Source organism: Squalius cephalus (assembly GCF_949319135.1).
Source record: "Squalius cephalus genome assembly, chromosome: 16".
NCBI lineage: Eukaryota > Metazoa > Chordata > Actinopteri > Cypriniformes > Leuciscidae > Squalius > Squalius cephalus.
In genome coordinates, this window is record NC_137137.1 from 1,191,639 (window position 1) to 1,207,578 (window position 15,940).

Consider the following 15,940-nt stretch of genomic DNA (forward strand, 5'->3'; position numbering starts at 1 on the left):
TCAAATATGAGAAATTCAATTGTGCTGTGAATGAGTTCAATGTTGATTCAATGCTGTTCAATAACAGTGTGAAGTTCATCTGTAAAGCAGCTCTACAGAAGATAATCAATGCTTTTTGCACTTAGTAAATGCTGAAATTAATACTAACTAAGATGAATAAATGCTAGATAAGTATTGTTCATTGTTAGTTCATGTTTACTAAGGTAGTTTACTAATGAACCTTATTGTAAAGTGTTACCCAAGTTTTAAAGTAATTTTTGCAAAGTCGATCATCGACGTGAATCATCATCATCTCTATAGAACATCTTTTCTCCAAAAATGGTTACAGCCTGAAGAAAAATATCTCTGTTCAAGCCGCTGGCATTTGAGTTGATGTTAATGACTCAAGTCGAGTCACTTTTATTTATATAGTACTTTTAGCACAGCAATAAACAGATTCAATAATGCAAATCCAATTCATTATTCAGTACAATGTTGATTCAATGCAGGTCAATAACAGCGTGAAGTTCATCAATTATGAAAAAATCTTTTATAGAATTGTACTCATTTGTTTTGTCTTCTGTAGAGCTTCTTTACAGCTGAATGAACTCAATGCATAATTGATTTAGGAGTATTTTTGAGTTTATTGCCATATCAGCATCACCGGCTATTACATGGCAGATACACATTAAACATTCAACAACATAATATCATAAGTACAACATAATGAAAACAAACTTAGACAATAAATATTTTTTGTGCTTCGTATACGTTCTCATCTTTTCTTCATGCGTGTAATTTTTCTCTATTCTTGAATTTAGAGTCGATCGACGTGTAATTTTTCTCTATTCTTGAATTTAGAGTCGATCGACGTGTAATTTTTCTCTATTCTTGAATTTAGAGTCGATCGACGTGTAATTTTTCTCTATTCTTGAATTTAGAGTCGATCGGCGTGTAGTTTTTCTCTATTCTTGAATTTAGAGTCGATCGGCGTGTAGTTTTTCTCTATTCTTGAATTTAGAGTCGATCGACGTGTAGTTTTTCTCTATTCTTGAATTTAGAGTCGATCGGCGTGTAATTTCTCTCTATTCTTGAATTTAGAGTCGATCGACGTGTAATTTCTCTCTATTCTTGAATTTAGAGTCGATCGGCGTGTAATTTTTCTCTATTCTTGAATTTAGAGTCGATCGACGTGTAATTTTTCTCTATTCTTGAATTTAGAGTCGATCGACGTGTAATTTTTCTCTATTCTTGAATTTAGAGTCGATCGACGTGTAATTTTTCTCTATTCTTGAATTTAGAGTCGATCGACGTGTAATTTTTCTCTATTCTTGAATTTAGAGTCGATCGGCGTGTAGTTTTTCTCTATTCTTGAATTTAGAGTCGATCGGCGTGTAGTTTTTCTCTATTCTTGAATTTAGAGTCGATCGACGTGTAGTTTTTCTCTATTCTTGAATTTAGAGTCGATCGGCGTGTAATTTCTCTCTATTCTTGAATTTAGAGTCGATCGACGTGTAATTTCTCTCTATTCTTGAATTTAGAGTCGATCGGCGTGTAATTTTTCTCTATTCTTGAATTTAGAGTCGATCGACGTGTAATTTTTCTCTATTCTTGAATTTAGAGTCGATCGACGTGTAATTTTTCTCTATTCTTGAATTTAGAGTCGATCGACGTGTAATTTCTCTCCTTCTCTTGAATTTAGAGTCGATCGACGTGTAATTTTTCTCTTTCTCTTGAATTTAGAGTCGATCGACGTGTAGTTTCTCTCCTTCTCTTGAATTTAGAGTCGATCGACGTGTAATTTTTCTCTATTCTTGAATTTAGAGTCGATCGACGTGTAATTTTTCTCTATTCTTGAATTTAGAGTCGATCGACGTGTAATTTTTCTCTATTCTTGAATTTAGAGTCGATCGGCGTGTAGTTTCTCTCCTTCTCTTGAATTTAGAGTCGATCGACGTGTAATTTTTCTCTTTCTCTTGAATTTAGAGTCGATCGACGTGTAATTTCTCTCTATTCTTGAATTTAGAGTCGATCGACGTGTAATTTTTCTCTATTCTTGAATTTAGAGTCGATCGACGTGTAATTTTTCTCTATTCTTGAATTTAGAGTCGATCGACGTGTAATTTTTCTCTATTCTTGAATTTAGAGTCGATCGACGTGTAATTTTTCTCTTTCTCTTGAATTTAGAGTCGATCGGCGTGTAATTTCTCTCTATTCTTGAATTTAGAGTCGATCGACGTGTAATTTTTCTCTATTCTTGAATTTAGAGTCGATCGGCGTGTAGTTTTTCTCTATTCTTGAATTTAGAGTCGATCGACGTGTAATTTCTCTCTATTCTTGAATTTAGAGTCGATCGACGTGTAATTTTTCTCTATTCTTGAATTTAGAGTCGATCGACGTGTAGTTTTTCTCTATTCTTGAATTTAGAGTCGATCGACGTGTAATTTCTCTCTATTCTTGAATTTAGAGTCGATCGACGTGTAATTTCTCTCTATTCTTGAATTTAGAGTCGATCGACGTGTAGTTTTTCTCTATTCTTGAATTTAGAGTCGATCGACGTGTAATTTCTCTCTATTCTTGAATTTAGAGTCGATCGACGTGTAATTTCTCTCTATTCTTGAATTTAGAGTCGATCGGCGTGTAATTTTTCTCTATTCTTGAATTTAGAGTCGATCGGCGTGTAGTTTTTCTCTATTCTTGAATTTAGAGTCGATCGACGTGTAATTTCTCTCTATTCTTGAATTTAGAGTCGATCGGCGTGTAATTTTTCTCTATTCTTGAATTTAGAGTCGATCGACGTGTAATTTCTCTCTTTCTCTTGAATTTAGAGTCGATCGGCGTGTAATTTTTCTCTATTCTTGAATTTAGAGTCGATCGACGTGTAATTTCTCTCTATTCTTGAATTTAGAGTCGATCGACGTGTAATTTCTCTCTTTCTCTTGAATTTAGAGTCGATCGGCGTGTAATTTTTCTCTATTCTTGAATTTAGAGTCGATCGACGTGTAATTTCTCTCTATTCTTGAATTTAGAGTCGATCGGCGTGTAATTTTTCTCTATTCTTGAATTTAGAGTCGATCGACGTGTAATTTTTCTCTTTCTCTTGAATTTAGAGTCGATCGACGTGTAATTTTTCTCTTTCTCTTGAATTTAGAGTCGATCGGCGTGTAATTTCTCTCTATTCTTGAATTTAGAGTCGATCGCCGTGTAATTTTTCTCTATTCTTGAATTTAGAGTCGATCGGCGTGTAATTTTTCTCTATTCTTGAATTTAGAGTCGATCGACGTGTAATTTCTCTCTATTCTTGAATTTAGAGTCGATCGACGTGTAATTTCTCTCTATTCTTGAATTTAGAGTCGATCGGCGTGTAATTTTTCTCTATTCTTGAATTTAGAGTCGATCGGCGTGTAATTTCTCTCTATTCTTGAATTTAGAGTCGATCGCCGTGTAATTTTTCTCTATTCTTGAATTTAGAGTCGATCGGCGTGTAATTTTTCTCTATTCTTGAATTTAGAGTCGATCGACGTGTAATTTCTCTCTATTCTTGAATTTAGAGTCGATCGACGTGTAATTTTTCTCTTTCTCTTGAATTTAGAGTCGATCGGCGTGTAATTTCTCTCTATTCTTGAATTTAGAGTCGATCGGCGTGTAATTTTTCTCTATTCTTGAATTTAGAGTCGATCGACGTGTAATTTTTCTCTTTCTCTTGAATTTAGAGTCGATCGGCGTGTAATTTCTCTCTATTCTTGAATTTAGAGTCGATCGACGTGTAATTTCTCTCTATTCTTGAATTTAGAGTCGATCGACGTGTAATTTCTCTCTATTCTTGAATTTAGAGTCGATCGACGTGTAATTTCTCTCTATTCTTGAATTTAGAGTCGATCGACGTGTAATTTTTCTCTATTCTTGAATTTAGAGTCGATCGGCGTGTAGTTTTTCTCTATTCTTGAATTTAGAGTCGATCGACGTGTAATTTTTCTCTATTCTTGAATTTAGAGTCGATCGACGTGTAATTTCTCTCTATTCTTGAATTTAGAGTCGATCGGCGTGTAATTTCTCTCTATTCTTGAATTTAGAGTCGATCGACGTGTAATTTCTCTCTATTCTTGAATTTAGAGTCGATCGACGTGTAATTTCTCTCTATTCTTGAATTTAGAGTCGATCGACGTGTAATTTTTCTCTATTCTTGAATTTAGAGTCGATCGACGTGTAATTTTTCTCTATTCTTGAATTTAGAGTCGATCGACGTGTAATTTTTCTCTATTCTTGAATTTAGAGTCGATCGGCGTGTAATTTCTCTCTATTCTTGAATTTAGAGTCGATCGACGTGTAATTTTTCTCTATTCTTGAATTTAGAGTCGATCGGCGTGTAATTTTTCTCTATTCTTGAATTTAGAGTCGATCGGCGTGTAGTTTTTCTCTATTCTTGAATTTAGAGTCGATCGACGTGTAATTTTTCTCTATTCTTGAATTTAGAGTCGATCGACGTGTAATTTTTCTCTATTCTTGAATTTAGAGTCGATCGGCGTGTAATTTCTCTCTATTCTTGAATTTAGAGTCGATCGACGTGTAATTTCTCTCTATTCTTGAATTTAGAGTCGATCGACGTGTAAATTTTTCTCTATTCTTGAATTTAGAGTCGATCGACGTGTAATTTTTCTCTATTCTTGAATTTAGAGTCGATCGACGTGTAATTTCTCTCTATTCTTGAATTTAGAGTCGATCGACGTGTAATTTCTCTCTATTCTTGAATTTAGAGTCGATCGGCGTGTAATTTCTCTCTATTCTTGAATTTAGAGTCGATCGACGTGTAATTTCTCTCTATTCTTGAATTTAGAGTCGATCGACGTGTAATTTTTCTCTATTCTTGAATTTAGAGTCGATCGGCGTGTAGTTTTTCTCTATTCTTGAATTTAGAGTCGATCGACGTGTAATTTTTCTCTATTCTTGAATTTAGAGTCGATCGACGTGTAATTTTTCTCTATTCTTGAATTTAGAGTCGATCGACGTGTAATTTTTCTCTATTCTTGAATTTAGAGTCGATCGGCGTGTAATTTCTCTCTATTCTTGAATTTAGAGTCGATCGACGTGTAAATTTTTCTCTATTCTTGAATTTAGAGTCGATCGACGTGTAATTTTTCTCTATTCTTGAATTTAGAGTCGATCGACGTGTAATTTCTCTCTATTCTTGAATTTAGAGTCGATCGACGTGTAATTTCTCTCTATTCTTGAATTTAGAGTCGATCGGCGTGTAATTTCTCTCTATTCTTGAATTTAGAGTCGATCGGCGTGTAATTTCTCTCTATTCTTGAATTTAGAGTCGATCGACGTGTAATTTCTCTCCTTCTCTTGAATTTAGAGTCGATCGACGTGTAGTTTTTCTCTTTCTCTTGAATTTAGAGTCGATCGACGTGTAATTTCTCTCTATTCTTGAATTTAGAGTCGATCGGCGTGTAATTTTTCTCTATTCTTGAATTTAGAGTCGATCGACGTGTAATTTCTCTCTATTCTTGAATTTAGAGTCGATCGACGTGTAATTTCTCTCTATTCTTGAATTTAGAGTCGATCGGCGTGTAATTTCTCTCTATTCTTGAATTTAGAGTCGATCGACGTGTAATTTCTCTCCTTCTCTTGAATTTAGAGTCGATCGACGTGTAATTTTTCTCTTTCTCTTGAATTTAGAGTCGATCGGCGTGTAATTTCTCTCTATTCTTGAATTTAGAGTCGATCGACGTGTAATTTCTCTCTATTCTTGAATTTAGAGTCGATCGACGTGTAATTTCTCTCTATTCTTGAATTTAGAGTCGATCGACGTGTAATTTTTCTCTATTCTTGAATTTAGAGTCGATCGACGTGTAATTTTTCTCTATTCTTGAATTTAGAGTCGATCGGCGTGTAGTTTTTCTCTATTCTTGAATTTAGAGTCGATCGACGTGTAATTTTTCTCTATTCTTGAATTTAGAGTCGATCGACGTGTAATTTTTCTCTATTCTTGAATTTAGAGTCGATCGGCGTGTAGTTTCTCTCTATTCTTGAATTTAGAGTCGATCGACGTGTAATTTTTCTCTATTCTTGAATTTAGAGTCGATCGACGTGTAATTTCTCTCTATTCTTGAATTTAGAGTCGATCGGCGTGTAATTTCTCTCTATTCTTGAATTTAGAGTCGATCGACGTGTAGTTTTTCTCTATTCTTGAATTTAGAGTCGATCGACGTGTAGTTTTTCTCTATTCTTGAATTTAGAGTCGATCGACGTGTAATTTCTCTCTATTCTTGAATTTAGAGTCGATCGGCGTGTAATTTCTCTCTATTCTTGAATTTAGAGTCGATCGACGTGTAATTTTTCTCTATTCTTGAATTTAGAGTCGATCGACGTGTAATTTCTCTCTATTCTTGAATTTAGAGTCGATTGACGTGTAATTTTTCTCTATTCTTGAATTTAGAGTCGATCGGCGTGTAATTTTTCTCTATTCTTGAATTTAGAGTCGATCGGCGTGTAATTTTTCTCTATTCTTGAATTTAGAGTCGATCGGCGTGTAATTTTTCTCTATTCTTGAATTTAGAGTCGATCGGCGTGTAATTTTTCTCTATTCTTGAATTTAGAGTCGATCGACGTGTAATTTTTCTCTTTCTCTTGAATTTAGAGTCGATCGACGTGTAATTTCTCTCTATTCTTGAATTTAGAGTCGATCGCCGTGTAATTTTTCTCTTTCTCTTGAATTTAGAGTCGATCGACGTGTAATTTCTCTCTATTCTTGAATTTAGAGTCGATCGACGTGTAATTTCTCTCTATTCTTGAATTTAGAGTCGATCGCCGTGTAATTTTTCTCTTTCTCTTGATCGACGTGTAATTTCTCTCTTTCTCTTGATCGACGTGTAATTTTTCTCTATTCTTGAATTTAGACTCAATCGCCATGTAATTTTTCTCTATTCTTGAATTTAGAGTCGATCGGCGTGTAATTTTTCTCTATTCTTGAATTTAGAGTCGATCGGCGTGTAATTTTTCTCTATTCTTGAATTTAGAGTCGATCGACGTGTAATTTTTCTCTTTCTCTTGAATTTAGAGTCGATCGACGTGTAATTTCTCTCTATTCTTGAATTTAGAGTCGATCGACGTGTAATTTCTCTCTATTCTTGAATTTAGAGTCGATCGGCGTGTAATTTCTCTCTATTCTTGAATTTAGAGTCGATCGACGTGTAATTTCTCTCTATTCTTGAATTTAGAGTCGATCGCCGTGTAATTTTTCTCTTTCTCTTGATCGACGTGTAATTTCTCTCTTTCTCTTGATCGACGTGTAATTTTTCTCTATTCTTGAATTTAGACTCAATCGCCATGTAATTTTTCTCTCTCTCTCTTGAATTTAGAGTCGATCGACGTGAATCATCATCATCTATATGGGCCATCTTTTCTCCAAAAATGGTTACAGCCTGAAGAAGAAAACACGGAAGCTGCGCAAGAAGAAGCGGCGGAGGAACTGCTTCCTTCAGGGGCCCTGCATGCTGTGCTTCATCGTCCACGGCCCCAGCGCGAGCATCGAGGACGACTGGCCCTTCGAGGCGGCCAAACTCGCCGAGCGCTACGTGTCCCTGAACTCGCCCGAGGAGTGCGCCGCGTTCCTCCTGTCTCCGGGAGAGCTGGGCATCTGGGAAGGCCAGGGTCGGGGTCTGCTGTCCGCCAAGCTAATCGGGCCCCCGGCGCTCTTCTGCGTGGACTATTCGGAAATGGTGTGCAAGCGCAAGTGTGCTGATCTGCAGCGGTGTTCGCCCCGCAAGCAGCCGCGCTGTGCCTTCCAGGAGCCCATGGAGAACGAGGAGCGAGGAGACGCCGGGGCTCCCGAGAGCCAGTGTTTGCTCCGCCCGTCGTCTTCTAATTCTTCTTCTTCTCCTTCGGACGGGTCCGGTGTGGCGTGGCGTACAGATGCTAGCGGTGCCGCCGACGCCTCGTCCTCATGCTCCTGCCAGCTGTCCCAGAACGAGGGATTGGAGGAGGGAAAGAGCGCTGAGAACACAGACACGTCTCACATTAACCAGCTGCCCTCCTCCATACTGCTCAAGGTCTGTGTAAAAGTGCATCTATCCATGATAAAAGTGCATCTATCCATCATAAAAGTGCATCTGTCCATCATAAGTGTATCTATCTATCATAAAAGTGCATCTATCCGTGATAAAAGTGCATCTATCCGTGATAAAAGTGCATCTATCCGTGATAAAAGTGCATCTATCCATCATAAAAGTGCATCTATTCATCATAAAAGTGCATCTGTCCATCATAAAAGTGCATCTATCCATCATAAAAGTGCATCTATCATCATAAAAGTGCATCTGTCCATCATAAAAGTGCATCTGTCCATCATAAAAGTGCATCTATCCATCATAAAAGTGCATCTGTCCATCATAAAAGTAGTAGTAGTAGTAGTAGCCTTTATTGTCACATAGTCACAAGTACCAGTGAAATTAGCCATCAACCTGTCCATACAAACATGCATACAATATGACAAGGGGGTAGACAGGACAGGAAGACAGAGGATTGAGGAAAAAAATACAGCATTACATGAGGAGAGGTGAGGAGAAAAAAAAGGCAACCCCCAGACTATGCTCCTGTAAGGAGTACAGTTTGGGAACAGTAAAAAACACCTCAGCAACATTTGCACATAATCAGTACACAACATGAACACACAAGACTTGCAACAGGGAAGGGGAGTGGGGAATGGAGGTAACCCAGCACAGGCAAGCAGCCATCCGGTTCCTGCAGCCATTTTCGGCGCTGGTCACAGACCCGCCTGTCAGACTGGTGGTACAAAGCGTCGAAGGCGAGGGATGGGGGGATGGATGGGGGGATGGGGGGATGGGGGGGGGGGTGATTGCATATCTGTATATGTGTAAGAGTGCATCTATCCATCATAAAAGTGCATCTATCATCATAAAAGTGCATCTATCCATCATAAAAGTGCATCTGTCCATCATAAAAGTGCATCTATCCATCATAAGTGCATCTATCCATCATAAAAGTGCATCTGTCCATCATAAAAGTGTATCTATCCATCATAAAAGTGCATCTATCCATCATAAAAGTGCATCTGTCCATCATAAAAGTGCATCTATCCATCATAAAAGTGCATCTGTCCATCATAAAAGTGCATCTATCCATCATAAAAGTGCATCTATCATCATAAAAGTGCATCTATCCATCATAAAAGTGCATCTGTCCATCATAAAAGTGTATCTATCCATCATAAAAGTGCATCTATCCATCATAAAAGTGTATCTATCCATCATAAAAGTGCATCTATCCATCATAAAAGTGCATCTGTCCATCATAAAAGTGCATCTATCCATCATAAAAGTGCATCTGTCCATCATAAAAGTGCATCTATCCATCATAAGTGCATCTATCCATCATAAAAGTGCATCTGTCCATCATAAAAGTGTATCTATCCATCATAAAAGTGCATCTATCCATCATAAAAGTGCATCTGTCCATCATAAAAGTGCATCTATCCATCATAAAAGTGCATCTGTCCATCATAAAAGTGCATCTATCATCATAAAAGTGCATCTATCCATCATAAAAGTGCATCTATCCATCATAAAAGTGCATCTGTCCATCATAAAAGTGCATCTATCATCATAAAAGTGCATCTATCCATCATAAAAGTGCATCTGTCCATCATAAAAGTGCATCTATCATCATAAAAGTGCATCTATCCATCATAAAAGTGCATCTGTCCATCATAAAAGTGCATCTATCCATCATAAGTGCATCTATCCATCATAAAAGTGCATCTATCCATCATAAAAGTGCATCTATCCATCATAAAAGTGCTCCACATGGCTCTGGCGGGTTAATAAAGACCTTCTGAAGCGAAGCCATGCGTTTGTGTAAGAAAGATATCCATATTTAAAACTTTATAAAGTAAAATATGTAGCTTCTGGCCAAACGAACTTCCGCAATGTAGTCTGCTGCCAGCTGTGCCGGAACGAGGGATTGGAGGAGGGATAGAGCGCTGAGAACACACACTCGTCACACATTAACCAGCTGCCCTCCTCCATACTGCTCAAGGTCTGTGTGTAACACTCGTGTGGAGGATTCTCACGTACCTGAAGATGCTAGTTAGTGTTATTACATTGGGCAAAAATTTACTGTCTCTACTCACCCAGAGTCTAACAACTTCCCAAAGAGAATCTTTAATACTTTTTTATGTGTTCCCCCCCCCCCCCCACATTGGTCAAAAATGTCCACTGTTTATCACACTAGTGTGCTTTAATGTTTAACCAGGAAATTTGTTTTGAAATGCTTTTATTTTGTACAAAATGGCACAAAGTCACTCTTGTGATGTTCACAGTCTAAGAATGACCGGCCTACAAAAAATGGCTTATAAATCTCTCATTATGCGACATCATCACCAAATATTGGATTAAATCTTTTTGTCAACTTGTTTTCTTTCAATTAGGACCGGTTTTATATTACTTTTTGGAATTGATCGATCGTAGGCCTTATTTATCTGAGCTTACATACCTCAGTTTTTGAGTGAAAAAAGCTTTATTTGTGGATCATTTTGTCAATTTTACATAAAATATGAAAAAAATCACACTAATGTTTAACCAGGATTTTTATTTTATTTTTATTTTTAAATGCTTTTTTTTTGTACACACTTGTGTTCCTGGTCAAAAATGACTGACCTACAAAAAAAATAGCTTATAAATCTCGTTATGCTATTTTATCACCAAATATTGGATTCAATCTTATTGTCAGCTTGTTTTCTTTAAATGAAGACAGGTTTTGTATTTATTTTTTAAATGGATTGATCGTAGGCCTCACTGATTTAAGAATAAATTTCACTTTTGACCAGGAACACCACATGTGTTATAGGGTTTTCAAGGGTTAGAAAGTCAAGTCAAGTCAAGTTTATTTATATAGCGCTTTTCACAATACAGATTGTATCAAAGCAGCTTCACAGTATTAAATTAAAATAATACAACAAGGTTTGTTTCTAGTGGAATTTATTGATTGATAAAATTAAATTAAATATCCCCAAAATATCCCCATCTGAGCAAGCCAAAGGCAACAGTGGCAAGGAACCGAAAAACTCCATCAGGACCTAATGGAGAAAAAAAAACCTTGGGAGAACCCGGGCTCAGTCGGGGGCCAGTTCTCCTCTGGCGTTTATGAACTAGAGACCGGATTTAACTGTAAGATTAAAAGTATTATATGAATGCCTGGCTGAAGAGATGCGTCTTTAATCTAGTTTTAAACTGGGAGAGCGAGTCTGAGCAACGAACAGTATCAGGAAGACTATTCCAGAGTTTTGGAGCTAAATGTGAAAATGCTCTCCCTCCTTTGGTGGATCTGGATATCCTAGGAATGACCAAACGCCTCGAATTTAGTGACCTTAAAGAGCGCAATGAATTATAGGGCGATAGAAGATCCGTTAAATAGACTGGAGCTAAGCCGGGCTTTATAAGTCAGTAGCAATACCTTGTAATTAATACGGAACTTTATAGGTAACCAATGTAGTGATGATAAAATCGGTGTTATATGATCATATTTTCTTGATCTAGTAAGAGCTCTAGCGGCGGCATTTTGGACTAACTGTAGCTTGTTTATTGAGGATGCAGGACAACCAGCTAATAAAGCATTACAGTAATCTAGTCTCGAGGTCATGAACGCATGAACTAACTTTTCTGCATCAGAAACTGATAGCATATTACGTAGCTTAGCAATGTTTCTAAGGTGGAAAAAGGCTGTTTTTGTAACATATGAAATATGATTTTCGAAAGACAGGTTGCAATCTAGTATAACACCCAGGTCTTTTACTGTAGAGGATAAAGTAACAGGACATCCTACTATGTTAAAGTTGTCCTACTATGTTAACATCCTACTATGTTAAAGAAAGGAAAAATACATTGTTTTAAATGCACTGTTTAGTTTTTAGCTCTATTTTGAGAGTCTTCTTTCAGACTAGTGGAAAGAAAACATCTAAAGTGTTTATTTCATTGCACTGTAGATTCAATCTTTAAAGGCGTCAGAAATCACTTCATCAGCTTTACACACACCATTTCTGTTCTGGAAATGCATGCAAATTTGTGCATATTTAATTATATAACCCCTCATTTGCATATTTAAACAAACTTGTAATGCAAAAAATGTTTGCAAACACAACAATTATTGTAGAGAAGTAATGAGCAGCATAATATTGACAAATGCTGTGCATGAAATCCTCAGATTGATATTGTTTGATGAATATGACACTGTAATTTTGGTTCTGTCACTTGTTTTGAGTGGATGGAGCGGCTGAACCGTGTGTGTGATGTGTCCTCAGGTGTTTTCTCACCTTTCGGTGAAGGAGCGGTGTCTCGGCGCGTCTCTGGTGTGCAAATACTGGCGCGATCTCTGCTTAGACTTCCAGTTCTGGAAGCAGATCGATCTCAGCGGCCTCCAGCAGGTTTGTGTTGTCATCTTCTCTTTATGTGCAGAACTGCGCTAGTCATAGATCTATAGGTGTGCAGAACTATTATACTTCAATTGAGAAGTGACTATCAAAACAGAGAAGCTTTAAGTGCCCCATGCATTCATTTTTTATTTTATTTTACAATAGTAATATTTTTGATTTATATATAAAATTATCAAGATTTAAGTGCCCCATGCTTTCATTTTTTATTTTATTTTACAGGGTTTTAAGCTACAATAGTAATATTTATTTATTTATATATAAATACATTTTTATTTTTCAATTTTTATAATAAAAATTATTAATATTATTATATTATCATATTAATATAAAATTGCTAAATAATAGATTTATAGGTGTGCATAATTGAGAAGTGATCATCAAAACAGAGAAGCTTTAAGTGCCCCATGCGTTCATTTTTTAATTGTTACAGGGTTTTATTTTACAATAGTAATATTTCTGATTTATATATAAAATTATCAAGATTTAAGTGCCCCATGCTTTCATTTTTTATTTTATTTTACAGGGTTTTAAGCTACAATAGTAATATTTTTTTATTTATATATAAATACATTTTTATTTTTCAATTTTTATAATAAAAATTATTAATATTATTATATTATCATATTAATATAAAATTGCTAAATAATAGATTTACAGGTGTGCATAATTGAGAAGTGATCATCAAAACACAGAAGCTTTAAGTGCCCCATGCGTTCATTTTTTAATTGTTACAGGGTTTTATTTTACAATAGTAATATTTCTGATTTATATATAAAATTATCAAGATTTAAGTGCCCCATGCTTTCATTTTTTATTTTATTTTACAGGGTTTTAAGCTACAATAGTAATATTTTTTTATTTATATATAAATACATTTTTATTTTTCAATTTTTATAATAAAAATTATTAATATTATTATATTATCATATTAATATAAAATTGCTAAATAATAGATTTACAGGTGTGCATAATTGAGAAGTGATCATCAAAACACAGAAGCTTTAAGTGCCCCATGCGTTCATTTTTTAATTGTTACAGGGTTTTATTTTACAATAGTAATATTTCTGATTTATATATAAAATTATCAAGATTTAAGTGCCCCATGCTTTCATTTTTTAATGTTAAAATGTTATGAAGAAATTACGAAATTTAAGAAAAATTATAATTTTATTTTACAACTCTCTATTTTTTATTTTCCCGGGTTTTATTTTACAATAGTAATATTTCGTATTTATATATTAAGTTTTATTTAATAATTTGTGTAATAAAAAGTATTAATATTTTTATATTAATATTATTTTAGTTATTTTTTTTACAAAAGTAATATTTCTTATATATTAAGTTTTATTTAGTAATTTGTATAATATAAAATATTAATATTATATTATCATATTGATATTATTTTACATGGATTTATTTTACAATAGTAATATTTCTTATTTATATATGAATTAATTTGTATTTAGCCATTTTTATAATAAAAATTATTAACATTATATTATCATATTAATATAAAATTGCTAAATAAAAACAAAATAAGAAATATTACAATTGCAACATTTCACTGTTTATTATTTTACTTTACATATTATAATTATTATTATACATTACACTTATACATTTTATATTATTGTTATTATTATGTCATATCTATATTGATATATAATCACACATTTTTGTCCATGATTTGCAGCCGTACAAACAAGGATTTGTTTAAAAAACACATTTTATAACAAATCATTTTATTAGAAAAATTACAATTAGATCCCCTAATAACTATGTAGCAAATAGCCTTTCTTATGCATATTTTTTAATGAACTATAGATGAAAGCTTTACTTCTCATATGCATTTGTACAAATAATTTTTTCCCTGCCAGTTATGCACTGTAAGTACGTATCGGATATGTAAGCGGTGCAAAACTTAAATAGTAGGTGCAAAAATGTCAATATTAAGGTGTTGCGTGTGTGCTAGGGTGTTGATATGTGGTTTTAATTGAAATAATGAATGAAGAGTGTTTAAATGCCACTTATTTCTCTCCCTGAGCGCAGGTTAAAGAAGATCTGATTTGATAACTCTGAGTTCTTGTCATATTTTATCACCATTTTCTACTATAGCGAATAAACTGTGATAATGTGAGAAATATTGAAGGTGTCTGAATAAATTTTGTTTTGACTGTATTATATATTATTGCAGGAGCAAAACTGTGTGTGCTACATGTGGTTTTAATTGAAATAATGCCTGAAAACTGTTAAAATGCCACTTTGACTGCAGGTGAAAGACGATCTCCTGGTGAAGATCGCGTCCAGGCGACAGAACGTCACCGAGATCAACATCTCCGACTGCAGGAACGTTCAGGATCACGGCGTGTGCTCTCTGGCGTCGAACTGTCCCGGTCTGATCAAGTACACAGCGTACCGGTGTAAGCAGCTCAGCGACGTGTCCCTGTGCACCGCCGCCGCTCACTGCCCGCTCCTGCAGAAGGTGCACGTCGGGAACCAGGACAAACTCACCGACCACGCGCTCAGACTGGTGAGGCGCACCACACACACGCTTTCAGCTCAGTTAATGGATGCATGTGTAAGCCGTTCATTAGCTGGGTTTCCATACACACATGTTTGAATGAGAAATTTGGGATGTTGCATAAAAAAAAACGCTGGATGAACATGCATTAAAAAAAAAACCATGCATTCAATTGAGGAGGATAATTTTTTATTTGATAGGAGAACATGCATAAACTATACGATGGAAACACATTTACTGAATAAATCCCTCACACATATGTTCAGCAGAGGCTGTGATTAGATAACTGGACTAACCAGCGGACTGTGTTTCCTTCCACATGTTTGAATGCGAAATTTGGGATGTTGCATAAAAAAAAACACGTGTATAATTAAGATAAAGAAGAGGAATTTAATTCGTTCGTTCGTTTATTTATTTGAAATTCGTAACCTCACCACTAGATGCCACTAAAAATTACACACTGCACCTTTAATTGAGGAGGATCAATTTCTATTTGATAGGAGAACATGCATAAACTACGATGGAAACACATTTACTGAATAAATCCCTCCGACAGCTGTTCAGCAGAGGCTGTGATTGGATAACTGCACTAATGAATGCCAAATTTGGATTCACCGGATGAACATGCATAAAAAAAAAAATGCATTCAGTTGAGGTGGATAATTTTTTATTTGATAGCAATAACATCGTTTTACTGAATAATCAAGTAAACCCAATTTCTTACTTTATCTTTGTAAAGAAACCTCATTGCTTAACTTTTTTTTCTTCTTTTTTTCTTTTTTTTCTTCCTTTTTTCTTTTTCTTTCTAGAATGATACATGTAATAATACAATAGATACAAATGTTTCACATATATTGTTCTAAATGATTCCAAAGCATCATGAGATACGAGGAAACATTAAAGGTAACATTCATATCAAATATATTAAAGAACAGTCGATTCACACATTAAGAAAAAAAAAAGAAAAAAGAAAAGAAGACATAACGGAAAGG

At 35.1% G+C, this 15,940-nt stretch overlaps 1 protein-coding gene across 2 annotated transcripts in view; it reads left to right on the forward strand.

Moving 5' to 3' along the window:
- The window catches only part of fbxl17 (F-box and leucine-rich repeat protein 17), a 290,219-nt gene that overhangs the window by 1,874 nt on the left and 272,405 nt on the right, over positions 1-15,940 (forward strand). For both annotated transcript variants that reach the window (XM_079896532.1, XM_079896531.1), the window contains exons 2-4: positions 7,341-8,030; positions 12,296-12,418; positions 14,700-14,957. In XM_079896532.1, the coding sequence (XP_079752658.1) occupies positions 7,371-8,030; positions 12,296-12,418; positions 14,700-14,957 (1,041 nt within the window). In that variant the 5' untranslated portion in view covers positions 7,341-7,370. The remainder of the gene's footprint in view (positions 1-7,340; positions 8,031-12,295; positions 12,419-14,699; positions 14,958-15,940) is intronic.